Source organism: Anomaloglossus baeobatrachus, chromosome 2 (genome assembly GCF_048569485.1).
Source record: "Anomaloglossus baeobatrachus isolate aAnoBae1 chromosome 2, aAnoBae1.hap1, whole genome shotgun sequence".
In the NCBI taxonomy this organism is placed as follows: Eukaryota; Metazoa; Chordata; class Amphibia; order Anura; family Aromobatidae; genus Anomaloglossus; species Anomaloglossus baeobatrachus.
The window spans coordinates 3,876,705-3,893,707 of NC_134354.1; the positions used below are offsets into that span (position 1 = coordinate 3,876,705).

At 44.1% G+C, this 17,003-nt stretch overlaps 1 protein-coding gene across 2 annotated transcripts in view; it reads left to right on the top strand.

The window, feature by feature from the left end:
* The window catches only part of LOC142280557 (Fc receptor-like protein 5), a 283,892-nt gene that overhangs the window by 35,395 nt on the left and 231,494 nt on the right, over window positions 1-17,003 (top strand). For both annotated transcript variants that reach the window (XM_075332750.1, XM_075332753.1), the window contains exon 2: window positions 15,563-15,904. In XM_075332750.1, coding sequence (XP_075188865.1) covers window positions 15,563-15,904 — 342 coding nt within the window. The remainder of the gene's footprint in view (window positions 1-15,562; window positions 15,905-17,003) is intronic.

Here is a 17,003-nt window from a genome sequence, read left to right on the forward strand (position 1 = left end):
AGGAGGAGGAGGAGGAGGAGGACAGCATGTTCAGTCATCGTGTTGGTCAGGATACTGAAGTGATGGCTGTTAAGAGTCTGGCACACATGGCTGACTTTATGGTAAGCTGCCTGTCTCGTGACCCTCGCGTTAAGAACATCTTGGCCGACAATCATTACTGGTTGGTAACACTGTTAGACCCACGCTAAAAGGAGAACTTTATGTCTCTTATTCCCGAGGCGGAGAGGTCAGGCAAAATGCAGCAGTTCCAGAAGGCCATAGTCACGGAAGTAGGCAAAGCATTCCCCTCACAAAACGCTAGCGGCATAGGTCAGGAATCAGTGGACAACCAAGGCGTACAGCCGAGAGGGGCACAAGTCCAATCCGCCAGAGGTAGGGGAACAGTCTTTAAGATGTGGGACAGTTTTCTCAGCCCCTCACATACCACAGCCCCTGAGGTGAGGGGTAGTGCCACAAGAAATCCTAAGTTTGCCCAGATGCTCAAGGAGTACCTTGCAGATCAAACAACTGTACTCCGACATTCCTCTGTGCCTTACAATTAATGTGTATCCAAGCTGGACACGTGGCATGAATTGGCTCTCTACGCCTTGGAATTCCTGGCCTGCCCTGCCGCTAGCGTTTTGTCAGAGCGTGTTTTTAGTGCCGCAGGTGGAATCATTACAGATAAACGCACCCGCCTGTCAACTGTAAATGCTGACAGGCTGACTCTGATCAAGATGAACAAGGGTTGGATTGGGCCAGACTTCACCACACACACCAACAGCAAATTACAGCGGAATTTAAAGTTTGTAACGGGAATTTGCCATGTACCTCCACTCACCCATGGTAACACACTTCTGGACTTTGGCTAATCGCTGGACTGCTCCTCCTTCTCCTCATGCGCCATCATGGTGACCGTTACAATAGTTAAGCCGTTGTTTCAGGTATACCCCCAGTGGTAAATTTTTTCGCCCATTCTATCTGAATGGGCATTACAACGACAGGAGACCCGCTCCTTTGCAATGGGAACAATGTTTTGAGGCCCTCATGCACGTCTCTATCCAGGGACAATGTGGAGCCTCCCAATTTTTGGCTGCCCTGCCTAAGGGCTATACTACAATAGACCCACTTCCTTACAATGGGCACTTCATGTTTACAGGCCATCATGCACGTCTCTATCCAGGGACAATATGGAGCCTGACGCTGCCACCGACTGCCACACACGTGCTGTTTTTAAATGCAAGCACGGACGCAATGAGAACCTAACTGGTTTTTAGGAGCGACAATTACTGAGAAGTCTGACACTATCAGACACTGCTGACTGACGTGTATTATACACTAGACTTGTGCATTATATAATAGTTTGTGCAAAACGTGCACCTGTACGCTGCCACCGACTGCCACACACGTGCTGTTTTTAAATGCAAGCACGGACGCAATAAGAACCTAACTGGTTTTTAGGAGCGACAATTACTGAGAAGTCTGACACTATCTGGACTGTTTTACACTGTGTACACCAGCCCCAGATATGATGAAGGCTGGTATACGGTCACCACTACCCTGCCTGCCTGCCTGCCTGTATACTGCTACAATAGTCCTGACAAGGACTCTTCTGGTCACTAGCCTGTATTCCGACCTGGCTATACCCTGCCTGTATATAGCAACAATAGTCCTGAGAAGGACTCTGCTCCTGTACTCCGACCTGGCTATACCCTGCCTGCCTGTATACAACTAGAATAGTCCTGAGAAGGACTTCTGGTCACACTGTTTGCAGCCCTGCAACTGAAAAAGCTATAAAGGGCCGCAAAGCTTTCCCTGAATCAGCGACACTCTCCCTGCACTGACAGTCTGGATAGCTGTGAGCAGAGCACAGCGCGCCCGCCGGTATAAAGGCTCGGTCACGCTGTGCAGGCCAGCCAATCACTGCAATTCCACAACTAACAGGGCTGTGGCATTGCAGTGGTCTGCCAGCCAATCCCTGCATGAGGGCTGGCTCTCAAAAGAGCGCCAACATGCAGAAATGAAGACCACGAGTACAGCACGAGTATCGTGAGATTACTCGGTCCCCGCCGAGCAGCCCGAGTACAGCGATACTCGTGCGAGTACCGAGTAGTTACAAGCATGCTCGCTCATCACTAGAGGCAATCACTCATTTGTATATATAATAGAAACGTGACGTTTTCACATGGTGTTTATGTAAGGCCCGTTTATACTCAGGGCAGTTAGCTTTAGCAATATAGAGGGATAGGATAAGGGAAAGGAACAATGGGAAAAGGTAGAAAGGGAGACAGGAATAAGTGTTCCTTATCAGTGCACACTATAATAAGGTCCCAAATATAATAAATCAGGTAAGTGGTGAATATAAACAAGAAAAGAGGGAGAACTAAAATGATAAAAAAAAGTGTTTAAAAATAAGAAAAAATAAATAAAAATAAAGAAAAATTAATAATAAAATAGAAAATAAAATGAAAAATAAAAAAGGGGGGGGTAAAAATTAATAATACAAACTAAAATGTGAATGATTTCAAGGAGAGGAGGGAAAGGGAAGGAGGTAATAAGGAATACCTATATGATTCGACCATCTTCTATGCTGTAATCAATTTTTCTGCTAAAAGAAAAAATGAAAAACACTAATGAGTATTAGGAATAAAAGACAAAAAGAAGAAAAATCACATGAAACTTGAGGTATCAAAATCTCGATTAAGGCCCTTTGGTTCTAAGGTTTGAAGTGTAAAAATCCAATAAGCTTCCCTTTGTTTCAAGGTTTTGGTCCTATCACCTCCTCTTCTATGTGGTAAAATTTGTTCTAGGACCTGAAATCGTAATTGGCTAACCCTGTGGCCCTGTCTATGAAAATTGAATGGAAGTGGTAATGTCAATTTTTCACATCTAATGGTAGATTTATGTTGTGATATACGATCTTTAATCGATTGTGTCGTCTCCCCTACATATAAAAGGCCACATGGACATTTTATGACATAAACCACAAAAGAAGTATCACAGGTAAAGAAGCCTCTTATAGGGTAACCTCGGCCTAACCCTTGTCACCTTTTTGTACATTACTACATTGTGGACAACTTAAACAGGGAAATGTCCCTCGTCTTGGAGTAAGTAAATGAGTCTGTACTGGACCGGTCGTATTGGTACCAACATCAGCCCTAACCAACTTATTACCCATATTGGAGGGGCGCCTGAAACATGGAAGAAAGGGTATTTTGAATTACTCTACATCTGGATAACCTTTGTGTAAGATGTTCCAATGGCTTCTAATGAATTTACATATCTTTTAAGAAAATGGGTGGTAAGTGTGTACAAATGCCAACCGATTTCTTTTAGTTTTATCGAGAGATGATGTTATAGTGGTTACTTCTCTGTTCAAAGTCCCCTTGGGGTAACCTCTTGCTAAGAACTTGGATTCCATTTCTTGTAATCTTATATTCTTGGTGTCTTGTTGGCTAACAATCCTATGTACCCTAAGGAATTGTGACTTAGGAATAGAATTCCTCGTTGCTTTAGGGTGGCAGCTATCATATAAGAGTAAATTGTTCTTATCTGTAGATTTTACAAATAAATCAGTTTGTAGATAGCCATCACTGTCCTTGATGATTATTGTATCTAGATAATTAATTTGGTGTAAATCATACTGCATGACAAATTGAAGTTCAGACCATATACTATTGATGTACTGATGAAAATCCACGAGAGAGTCCAATGGGCCCCCCCATATGCAAAATATGTCATCAATAAACCTTTTCCAACACACACAGTGTTCTTGAAACCCCTGATGTGTATATATGAACCTATCCTCAAAAATTGACATATATGCATTAGCATAGGGGGGTGCCACATTGGACCCCATCGCGGTACCTTGTTTTTGAATAAAGTAAGTATCCTGAAATAGAAAGAAATTTTCGGTTAATACAATATCCAAGAAATCCAAGCAACAGTCACGTACATCAACAGGGAAATTATTCTTTAGCATTAGATCATGTACCGCTGCCTTGCCTTTGCTATGAATGATGGAGGTATATAAGCTGGCAAATCCATGTATGGAGGCAATCATTCATTTGTATATGAATCCAGTGACAGCGGGTAACCTCAGTGACAGCTCAGCTGATCGCGCGGCTGTGTTCATTTGCTGTGTGGAGGTGACCGGAGCGGCGGTGTCTTCTGCAGCTCCTGTCACCTCCATGCAACAGCGCTGGATGCGACGCTGGACCATCCTGGAGTACGCCGGACATGGAGGGCTTTTTGGGGCTGATTAAAGTGGTGAACCAGGGTATATGTGTGTGTTTTTTATTTCTAATAAAGGATTTTTTCTGGTGTGTGTGTGTTTATTTACTGTAATTTACAGATTAATCATGGAGGGTGTCTCATAGACGCCTGACATGATTAATCTAGGATTTATTGGCAGCTATGGGCTGCCAATAACTCCTTATTACCCCGATTTGCCAAAGCACCAGGGCAAATCGGGAAGAGCCGGGTACAGCCCCAGAACTGTCGCATATAATGTATGCGGCAATTCTGGGCGGCTGCTGACTGATATTGTTAGGGTGGGGGGCTCCCCATAACGTGGAGCTCCCCATCCTGAGAATACCAGCCTTCAGCCGTATGGCTTTATCTGGCTGGCATTAAAAGTGGGGGGAACCGCACGCCGTTTTTTTTTAATTATTTATTTATTTATTTTACTGCACAGTATAGACACGCCCACCGGCTGCTGTGATTGGGTGCAGTGAGGCACCTGTCACTCAGTGTGGGGGCGTGTCTCACTGCAACCAATCATAGGCGCCGGTGGGCGGGGAAAGCAGGGAATAGGAGATTGTTTAATGAGCGTCCGGCTTTTTCAAAATAGTAAAAGCCGCCGCAGCAGTGTGAATGCCGTGCAGGGCCGCGCCGGGGATCGAGGAACGGTGAGTATGAGAGAGGGGGGGAAACTTCAGTCACTCGGGGGATTAGCGGTCACCGGTGAATCCTTCACAGGTGACCGCTAATCAGTACTCGACACAGACAGAGCCCCGGTATGAGGATGAAGTCGGGTGAAGTTCACCCGAGTTCATTCTCATCGCGCAACTCTGTCTGCTGTCAGCCGACATTTATAAACGACATTGTGCATCACACACACGGACATTCCACACGGACATTCCACGTACACATACACGTTAATTCCACACGCACACACGGACGTTCTGCACACAAACACGGCTAGCATATGTAATTCACACAGGTGCCACACGGACCATAAAAACGGACACAAAAACGGGACACGGACCCGAAAAACGGCCCGTAACACACGTGCGTGTTTTTCACGGACGTGTGAAGGGGGCCTAAGGCTCAGGGACCCGTTTATACTCAGGGCAGTTAGCTTTAGCAATATAGAGGGATAGGATAAGGGAAAGGAACAATGGGAAAAGGTAGAAAGGGAGACGGGAATAAGTGTTCCTTATCAGTGCACACTATAATAAGGTCCCAAATATAATAAATCAGGTAAGTGGTGAATATAAACAAGAAAAGAGGGAGAACTAAAATGATAAAAAAAGTGTTTAAAAATAAGAAAAAATAAATAAAAATAAAGAAAAATTAATAATAAAATAGAAAATAAAATGAAAAATAAAAAAGGGGGGGTAAAAATTAATAATACAAACTAAAATGTTTCTTAGTGTTAAAAAACTTGATGAAGGTCATTTGACCGAAAACGTTTTTTTGAGAACACGAAATTGCTTGTTCAATATTTTGGAAAAATAAAATTTTATTTTAATTTGAGTGCCGAATCTTTTGAACACTACTGATACGGGGTTAGACCCTATTCAGGCACCTTATCTAAATAGCAGGAGTGCCGCATTTCTATATCTATTTGATACTCCTTTATTGCGAGCACCCAGCACAGAAGGCATGACAAGTGAAGCTTTCTCATATACTGCCAATGAAACGGCTGATATAGTTGGACGTATCACACTGCAGAGTGATTTTCTTCATACTTCTACACAGGAACTTCGAACTCGGGACTATCAGAAAGAATCTCGTAAACTTCAGGGTCTGGAATTACACTGTGCAACAATTGCTGAATACTTACGTGTACAAAGAATCCCTAGGGGACTACGGGTTGGTGTTCGGCCGACCATCTTCAGCGACAATCAGGACTATTGTAATCGCTTTGAACAGATCCTTAACAAGTGCTCTTTCGATTTAATGACTTTGACCCTGGAACATTTAAGACAAGCTATTACTTCTAAACGAGAGGAGATAAACTCAATTGAACAACAATTGACTTCGACATCTTCTACTGAAGATTTTGTAAAGATCAAGGAACAAACTACGCGAGATTTACAAGTACACAAGACTGAGAATCAGAGGATAAAACGTGAAAAATTCTTACGGGACACCGAAGATTATAAGAATAATCGGGTATACAGATGGCGAGATACATCTTTCCGAATGTTTCCAAGACGTTATCAATATTCCTCAAGCGACAACTCAGCCTCCGATACGGAAGCCTTTCATACAAGACGATCGAGACCTACGCATTTTTTAGGCCAGAAAAACCGAAGAGGCCAAAAAGGCAACCAAGGCGGGGGGGCCAATGTCACCGACTCAACCAGATCCACAATCGTAACCAGATCTCAGGTACGACTGAATCGATTGTAGTAAATATTTCTTCGAAAAATCTATCTCATGACCAAGTTAATCTTCTCCAAAAGGGCCTTTCATTTTGTCCATCTTATAAATTTAATTGTTTTCAGTTACAAATGGATTTATTAAGATTTTATCGCAATCTACGTATCAAGGCTCACTTTTCATCAGCCCCCATTACTGGTCTACGACCATTAGAACCTCTTACAATAGTGACTCCTATTAATATTAAAGAACTAGGACTTAAAACAAAGAGTACTTTTATGCCCCATAAAAATAATCCTTCAGTGGAGACCTTTATAGGCTTATTAGAGAAGGATGTAACATCATTTTTTAGGGAGTTATCTAATAAGTCACTACATTGTCCCTCCAATTTTTCTGCAAAAGACCAGATGGCTTTAACATCTTTAATAGAGGATAAGGACATCATTATTAAACAGGCTGATAAAGGCGGGGCAATAGTAGTCATGGATAGGTATACTTATTTACAAGAGATAAATAGACAATTGGGGGCTACTGAAGTGTATGGGATTTTACCTCATAATCCAACGGCTAGAATACGTGACAGAATTAGAACCGTTTCCAACCACTATCTACAAAAGGGTATTATCGATAAGAAAACTTTTGATTTTCTACAAAAACAAAATCCTATTGTTCCAGTTTTTTACATATTGCCTAAAATACATAAGACCTTGACTAATCCCCCTGGAAGACCGATAGTGGCAGGTACGGACTCTATTTTGTCACCTCTGGCAATACTTCTTGAGAGGATGTTAACTCCATTAATTAAAACTACATCATCCTTTCTCCTGGATACAAACCATTTTTTGCAAATACTTAAAGATTTGGGCAGAATTTCACCTAATGCTCTACTGGTTACTTGGGATGTTACGAGCTTATATACCTCCATCATTCATAGCAAAGGCAAGGCAGCGGTACATGATCTAATGCTAAAGAATAATTTCCCTGTTGATTACAAGAAATGGAATCCAAGTTCTTAGCAAGAGGTTACCCCAAGGGGACTTTGAACAGAGAAGTAACTACTATAACATCATCTCTCGATAAAACTAAAAGAAATCGGTTGGCATTTGTACACACTTACCACCCATTTTCTTAAAAGATATGTAAATTCATTAGAAGCCATTGGAACATCTTACACAAAGGTTATCCAGATGTAGAGTAATTCAAAATACCCTTTCTTCCATGTTTCAGACGCCCCTCCAATATGGGTAATAAGTTGGTTAGGGCTGATGTTGGTACCAATACGACCGGTCCAGTACAGACTCATTTACTTACTCCAAGACGAGGGACATTTCCCTGTTTAAGTTGTCCACAATGTAGTAATGTACAAAAGGGTGACAAGGTCCTACATCCCTACACTGGCCGAGGTTACCCTATAAGAGGCTTCTTTACCTGTGATACTTCTTTTGTGGTTTATGTCATAAAATGTCCATGTGGCCTTTTATATGTAGGGGAGACGACACAATCGATTAAAGATCGTATATCACAACATAAATCTACCATTAGATGTGAAAAATTGACATTACCACTTCCATTCAATTTTCATAGACAGGGCCACAGGGTTAGCCAATTACGATTTCAGGTCCTAGAACAAATTTTACCACATAGAAGAGGAGGTGATAGGACCAAAACCTTGAAACAAAGGGAAGCTTATTGGATTTTTACACTTCAAACCTTAGAACCAAAGGGCCTTAATCGAGATTTTGATACCTCAAGTTTCATGTGATTTTTCTTCTTTTTGTCTTTTATTCCTAATACTCATTAGTGTTTTTCATTTTTTCTTTTAGCAGAAAAATTGATTACAGCATAGAAGATGGTCGAATCATATAGGTATTCCTTATTACCTCCTTCCCTTTCCCTCCTCTCCTTGAAATCCTTCACATTTTAGTTTGTATTATTAATTTTTACCCCCCCTTTTTTATTTTTCATTTTATTTTCTATTTTATTATTAATTTTTCTTTATTTTTATTTATTTTTTCTTATTTTTAAACACTTTTTTTATCATTTTAGTTCTCCCTCTTTTCTTGTTTATATTCACCACTTACCTGATTTATTATATTTGGGACCTTATTATAGTGTGCACTGATAAGGAACACTTATTCCCGTCTCCCTTTCTACCTTTTCCCATTGTTCCTTTCCCTTATCCTATCCCTCTATATTGCTAAAGCTAACTGCCCTGAGTATAAACGGGCCTTACATAAACACCATGTGAAAACGTCACGTTTCTATTATATATACAAATGAGTGATTGCCTCCATACATGGATTTGCCAACCAAGCTTTTCATGGTGCCATCCAGAATCGTCACTTCCGCCTATGCTATCGGAAGTGACGTTACGTTCACATTATATTGCTTGTGTGGGCTTAGATTACTACTGCGCATGCGTGGGCCTGCCAACCAGGTTACTTCACATAATGCCATCCAGAATCGTCACTTCCGTATACATTACCGGAAGTGACGTTACGATATCTCTAATCACATGCCTATTATCCCATTAGCGGTCTATTTAAACTGAGACACCCCACAGGCAGGTCATATGCATTTATGGACCCGGAGAGGCAGCATCTTAGCTCTGATCTTTAAACTGACAGCTCTATTCAGAGTATCTTACAGGCTTTGGTAAGTTCAATGACTTCTTTGTGCATTTAATCTAGTTACCATTGAAATCTATTGTTAGTGATGCCATAGTAATTACTTGTCTCTAAGTTCCAAATTTGATGACATTTAATACTTATTTATCTATTTACTTATTGTTCCTCTTTACTTATAGGTTGCAGATTCCAATGCATATTGAATGTTGATCTAAGCATAAAATGTCAGTTATGGTGAATTTTTTCTGATGTTTCGTTTTTCTGAAGTTCTGTTTTTCTGGTGTTCTATCAGCATATAATATACTTTGTATACTCTGATTGCCACAGAAATTCTTTTTTCTTAATTGAGGATACGTCTCCTAAATTGTATATATTGCATACTAATGACTATCATGCTATGAGTTCTTTATAGTCTGTTTTTTTTTCTATTTCTTAGTATTAAAAAACTTAATGAAGGTCATTTGACCGAAAACGTTTTTTTGAGAACACGAAATTGCTTGTTCAATATTTTGGAAAAATAAAATTTTATTTCAATTTGAGTGCCGAATCTTTTGAACACTAAATTTAAAACACTGCTATGCAGCGAGACGGGTGCGCTATGTACCGAATATGCCCGCTGTCATTTGAATGTAAGAGATGGTTTTGCAATGTAACCTGCCGCTTGCATTCACTTTAATGGACATGTGATTTCTTGCGTGTGTATAGACTTTTCCTACAGTATGTTTGTTATCCCTGTGGGACTGGAATGACCAGGATAACATAATTTACTCCCCGGATGATATTAATGAAACGCGTTGGGGACTGCTGATGCTGGTTTTCTTTATGTGGGGATCCGGTGTCAGGAGGACGAGGACCAGGTTATCCGACCCTAGACAACCAGAGGGTCCAGCAACGGTGTTTTTTCAAGGGAAGAGAGGGACATCCCAGCAGATTGGGGAGATCGTTCCCTCTCTTCTTCCTTGGCTATGCACCTTTAAGCAAATTTTGAGCACCTTGATTAGGCTATTATTGAATGGTCTTTGACTTATATGCTTATGGTTGTTTCTACATAACCAATTGGCAGATCTTGTATCTTCCGTCATCTAGTACCTGCCGTGATTATTGGCTATACAGCATTTCACTTGTCTGTTATTGTCTGTTTTATACATTGGGTTACGTCCTGTGACCATCTTATCCTTATATTATTAAAAGGTAAATTTTAGGCATTATTATTATTTTTTCATATTCACTCCGCTACCTAATACTCAGGAACGCAAACAAGAAGCCACTACTAAATACAACAGACAAGAAGAATCCACTACTGAGGACGGCAAACAAGAAGAAGCCGCTACTGAGGACGGCAAACAAGAAGAAGCCGCTACTGAGGACGGCAAACAAGAAGAAGCCGCTTCTGAGGACGGCAAACAAGAAGAAGCCACTTCTGAGGACGGCAAACAAGAAGATGCCGCTACTGAGGACGACAAACAAGAAGAAGCCGCTACTGAGGACAACAAACAAGAAGACACTGCTACTGAGGATGGCAAACAAGAAGAAGCCGCTACTGAGGACAGCAAACAAGAAGAATTGACTACTGAGGACGGCAAACGAGAAGCCGCTACTGAGGACGGCAAACAAGAAGAAGCCACTACTGAGGACGGCAAACAAGAAGAATCCGCTACTGAGTACAGCAAACAAGAAGAAGCCGCTACTGAGGTTGGCAAACAAGAAGCCACTACTGAGGACGGCAAACAAGAAGCCTGTTACGGGGGGACTGGCTGATTAGGATAGGGTGGTATATATCCCAATCGACAGTCGGGGTTCACCATGCTCCCAGATGATAAAGGAGCTGCTGGCAACCCGAAGGTCAGGCGCATCTGCGAGTGAGTCCAGAGTGGCCACATCATGAGGACATCTGATACCCTCTGGCCTATCAGGGCCTGCCACCTCACGGACAGGCCCAGTGAAGTCCTTCCCGGACTTAGCCTCCAATGCACTAAGTGCCTGAGCATGCTCAGTAGCCTGAACCACAGACTTTGTCTCAGAAATGAGACAATCAGGCTGAGCAAGTGTGACGCCCTGGACTAGCCAGGTTGTCACAGTTAGGCCCTTACACAAACACCTTTGCCTAAAAAGGTACCAGCAGCCAACCTACAAAACCTTGTCACCTCCCTCAGGGTTTGATGTACACACCAGGGGGCGGAGCCAGGCACTTGGCCATGCCTACCGAGGAGTGCACAGGCCCTGAGGCGGGAAAAACAGAGAGAGATTAGTCTTGATAGTGAAGTGGAGTGGAGTTCAAGTGCAGACCTGTGTCCAGGTGCCATAGTCTAACACCAGGTGTCTGGGTCGGAGCCCAGTCACCTCTGGCAAGGAGGCAGACGGTGGTGGCCGCCTGCAGGAGCTGGGACTACAGCCGGTGGAAATGTAAGGACCGGGGACAGGTGGTGGCCCGCCGGTACCGAACTGGGAACCGATTAACCGGAGCACCAGGAGGGATACTCAGACCCAGTACGAGGCCCAGAAACAACTGGACCGAGTCGAATCAACTGATTGAGGACTGGACTTTAGGCCCTTACCCACCTAAGACCCGACTGAAGGCAACAGCCCAACCATAGGGATAGAAAGCCACCACCCAGGCATAGAGATCCCACGGGCCAGCGTCTGCGGGCACACAGGCTCTTCTGGCACACACAAAGCTGGGGAGTGGACTACCGTTGCTCAGGCATAGGAGTCATCATTCCATTAAAAGCGAGATGCAGGAGAAAGGCGGAAACCACCAACCTGAAAAGGGGACAAGCGCAGCCGGCTGCGGGCACCGTCCACCATCTTGTTTGGTTTACCAGAGACTCCAGTGTGTCTGTCATAGTGAGTACAACAGTGCCCTCGGGCCGCGCGCAGCACTGCACCGCACCGCCACGCACTCCCCCAGCCTGTCATCCCACGGGCCCCAGGACCATCACCCCCTACCTCCCCTAGGGGTTAACACCAAGCTGCGCAACACCGTCCCTGGGAGCCTAGTCAACGGCAGTGGTGGTGTCCATCTATTCACCACAACCCGTGGGTGGCGTCATGAACTTAAACCCCCAAACAACCGCGGCCCCGGCCGTGGACCACCCCACCGTACATCACCACCTCCCTTCACGTAGCGCCAGCAACCTCCCTTCAGAGCGATGTGACCCCCAGATCCGTGAGGAGCTCGAGCCACCCACCGTTGAGCACGGATCCGAGCCGCTCGGCAGCCGGCCAAGCCCCGGGGCGGTTCACATGCTCAGTAGGCACAACACAGGTCTTAGACACGGCATGAAATACAAGTACCTGTGCAAAGAGGCTTTTCACACTAAGTGTGGGAGCATGCTCAGTAGCCTCATCTGAGGACTTAGCTCAGGGTGAGCATGCTCACTAGACAAAACACTGGACTTAGGCTCTGGCTGGGGTAAATCGGAACGTGCATGTGCTCTAACTGCCTCTCCACACTTAGCCGTGGAAGAGGAAGCATCCAGCTGGACGACCCGAGGCACGGCCAACAATGGCGGCCGGCGCCTGGGCGTAATAGGATCCGCAGCAGGCTGCTTGCAGCTACAGAGGTGCCGATTTGTAACAAAGCTGCTACTGAGGACGGCAAACAAGAAGAAGCCACTACTGAGGACGGCAAACAAGAAGAAGCCATTACTGAGGACGGCAAACAAGAAGAAGCCATTACTGAGGACGGCAAACAAGAAGAAGCCATTACTGAGGACGGCAAACAAGAAGAAGCCATTACTGAGGACGGCAAACAAGAAGAAGCCATTACTGAGGACGGCAAACATGAAGAAGCCATTACTGAGGACAGCAATCAAGAAGAAGCCACTACCAAGGATGCTAAACAAGAAGAAGCCACTACCAAGGATGGTAAACAAGAAGAAGCCACTACCAAGGATGGTAAACAAGAAGAAGCCACTACCAAGGATGCTAAACAAGAAGAAGCCACTACCAAGGATGGTAAACAAGAAGAAGCCACTACTGAGGACGGCAAACAAGAAGAAGCCACTACCAAGGATGGTAAACAAGAAGAAGTGGCTACTGAGGATCGATGGGGTGTTAAGATGTCATTAGAGTAACAGGAGAGCAAAGGGAGGACTGGAAGGAGTAACGCATATTCTGATTTGTTTCACATGTTTCTTAATGTCTTGTTTCCATTTGTATTCCTTCTTTTCTTCATCGTTGTTCTGCTGCTTTCAGTCTGAATCTAAAATGTGCACACTGCAATAATAACAAACAAAACAATGAATAGGGGTGTACAAAGTTCTGACTGGTACTGTGTGTATTTATGATGAGATTTCCTGCTTTGACCTAATGAGGAACAAACTCCCCGAAACACGGTCTGCACATGGAATGCTTTTGCAGGGGTCTGGATGGTGGAAAGTCTTGATAAAGAAAGGGTCGGGAACTTTAGACTCGCTGCCCCAAGAAGTCATCTTCATCTCTGAACAGAACATTACATGTATTTGTATCCATATATATATATATATATATATATATATATATATATATATATATATATATATATAATGTGTATATTCTGAATACATACTGTATATACCATGTAGAATAGTCATGGCTGAGAATGTGTCACATGTTTTGTTATACACGTTTATCATTTGTATCTGTCACATGGAGTTTTACACAAAATTCACCGATAATATACAGTACAGTATATAGGATGCACCATTTATAAACTAAAAAGAAGCTCAGAGCAGATCTCCCATGTGTCACATAATGACACATGATGAATTCAGGAGGTGCCAGACACTTCTGGGAAAGGCACCAGGGAAATGGAGAGCATTTAGAATTGTTGGAATCGTCCGGGTCACGAGGCGACTGGAGGAAAACACTATTGTATAGGGAAGCGGATCTGATAACTGCCCTGAATACAAATATCCTACAGAAATGGACTGTAGGGAAGACACATTATTATTAGGGATATACATTATTATATATTAGTTTACATTGGTTTATTCAAATAAATAAAGGAAGAAAAGAAAGATTAATGATGTCTGAATATATATAAAATAATCTGTTATGCTGCAGCTAATGTTACATTTTGAATTTTTGCACATTTGTACAGTTTATATTTAATTATTTCATTATGTTCTCTTGTTTTTTTTCCATTAATAAAACTCTTTCGTCTAAAAAGAAGTTGCTCCCACCTGAACTGATTATCCTCAGCGGAAGCGGAGGGCCGCGGGGTTCACCCTTGTAATGAACAGACTCTTCATGTGTTCGGCGTTTCTAGGATTGTCGCTCGTGTTTATACATAGTTTCCATAATGGTGTAATATTACTCAGTGAACGAGGGCTCAGCGCCTGAAACGCGTTTTGTATATGATGGAATCTGCTATCTATGGATTTTACAATAATTTTTCTAATAAAACTTGAATTTTATTCATCTAGAATCCTCCATTTTCCTTCAATAAATCACATGCCAGAAACAAAGCTGTTTCCCCACAATTTTGGGAAGGTGCCTATAATTCTGTCCGGCTCATTCTGGGGGTTTTGTGGGAAATTCTGTACAATTTTCCTATTTTCTCAGTTTTTTGTGTTGTTCGTTTGTGTATAACAAAGCATGTGTAATTGTAATAATTTACTGTGTGAAATAGTTCAATTTTTGGAACAATTTGAAGGGCGCCAATACTTTTGTCCATGATGTGTCTGTATCATTACCACCTCATGTAGGATCAGACGCAAGACGTGACTTTTCTCTTACAATGGCGGCCGTCCTCGATGTAAATCTCTGACCACGGCTCATCGTCATGTTCGTCTGCAGTGGAGGAGACGTCTCGTAGGCCCAGATACATTGTCTCCAATATCTAGAATTACAGATAGAGTCGTGGTCCCAATCATGGATCCATAAAGTGCAAATCTGTAAATATTCCACCTGTGAGGAGCGTGAGACCCCATATAGTCAGAGGGTGGGATATATCCGGTCAGTAGAGGAAGAGGTAATGATGGGGGGCACCGGTCACAGCTCAGATCTCTACAGTGAGTGATCGGCCCCTGGGGTCCGGGCATCGTGTCTGCGCCCATCATAGCCTCTGCTTATCATAAGACACATGATCCTAAATCATAATGTGACGATCCAGGGCCGCCTCTCCTATATATACCAGTCTGTGAAGTATACGGTATATATCACTGCACACATAGAAGTAACGGCTGGAGGAGGATCAGAATATCCGGTGTATAAAGTAACCAGCGAGTGTTCTGTACATGATGGCGGCGGACGCTGTGTGTGGATGAGCGGAGGCTCCTGATCTGGAAACTGACCATTATTATGTGATACTGTGACTAATGGAATATAATGAGCTCACTGAATGTTCTCTGTTCCTCCAGGACTGGACCCCGGGGCCAATAACCACACAGATGTATACGCCCGCCCGGGCTCCGATGTTCTCCTACCTATCACATATAACCTGACAAGAAATGAAAGTTCCAAGCAGTGCGATGAGTTTACCTGGCGCTGGAAGAATGAAGCATCCACAATCTTTACCCCGATCATCAAAAACAAACGCTGCAAAAACACATACTATAATTTCACTAATTACAATGTCACCGTGAGTGGAAGCCTGACCATCAGCAACGTCACCAAGAAAAACAGTGGAGAATATAAACTCGAAGTACGGGACTCAAATGGAAAACAGAAAATTACTCACAAATATACTCTCCATATACAAGGTAAGTGTACATCATAATGAGCGGGGTGTACGTGTAGTGTAGGGTGTAATGAGTGGGGTGTACGTGTAGTCAGGGCCGTATTTGCCATTAGGCACTTGAGGGCACGTGCCTAGGGCGGCGCCTTCCAGGAGGGCGGCGCCCAAACTAAAATTTAAAAAAAAAAAAAAAAAAAAAAAAATTTTTTTTAAATCTTCCTCCCTCCCTCCTCCAAACTCTTTATTAAATCCGGCGCCTTTTTGGAGGAGGGAGGGAGCGCACAGTCATTTATAGTCGCGTCTATAACACGCGACTATAAATGACACTGTGAGCGTGCCGGCACTTACTTCCGGGGTCATAGGAGCTGTAATCAGCTCCCCGCCCCGACGTGCTGCCGTGCGCTCACTGTGCAGAGGTCACAGGAGCGTGAGGCCGCGCAGAGGAGGACGGGAGCCGCCGCCGGAGATGGAGCCGCCGCCGGAGATGGAACCGCCGCCGGAGATGGAGCCGCCGCCGGAGATGGAGCCGCCGCCGGAGATGGAACCGCCGCCGAGCAAGATGTCAGATGCCGCCGCCGCCACCGCCACCGTGGAGAACGGGAGATGCAGCCTGGAGCAGGTAAACGCTTTACAGCCGAAGACAGCGCCGAACAAGCAACCCGGGGGGGGGCGCAACATGGAGGATGGGGGGATGGAACATGATATGGGGGCGCAACATGGAGGATGGGGGGATGGAACATGATATGGGGGCGCAACATGGAGGATGGGGGGATGGAACATGATATGGGGGCGCAACATGGAGGATGAGGGGATGGAACATGATATGGGGGCGCAACATGGAGGATGGGGGGATGGAACATGATATGGGGGCGCAACATGGAGGATGGGGGGATGGAACATGATATGGGGGCGCAACATGGAGGATGGGGGGATGGAACATGATATGGGGGCGCAACATGGAGGATGGGGGGGATGGAACATGATATGGGGGCGCAACATGGAGGATGGCGGGGATGGAACATGATATGGGGGCGCAACATGGAGGATGGGGGGGATGGAACATGATATGGGGGCGCAACATGGAGGATGGGGGGGATGGAACATGATATGGGGGCGCAACATGG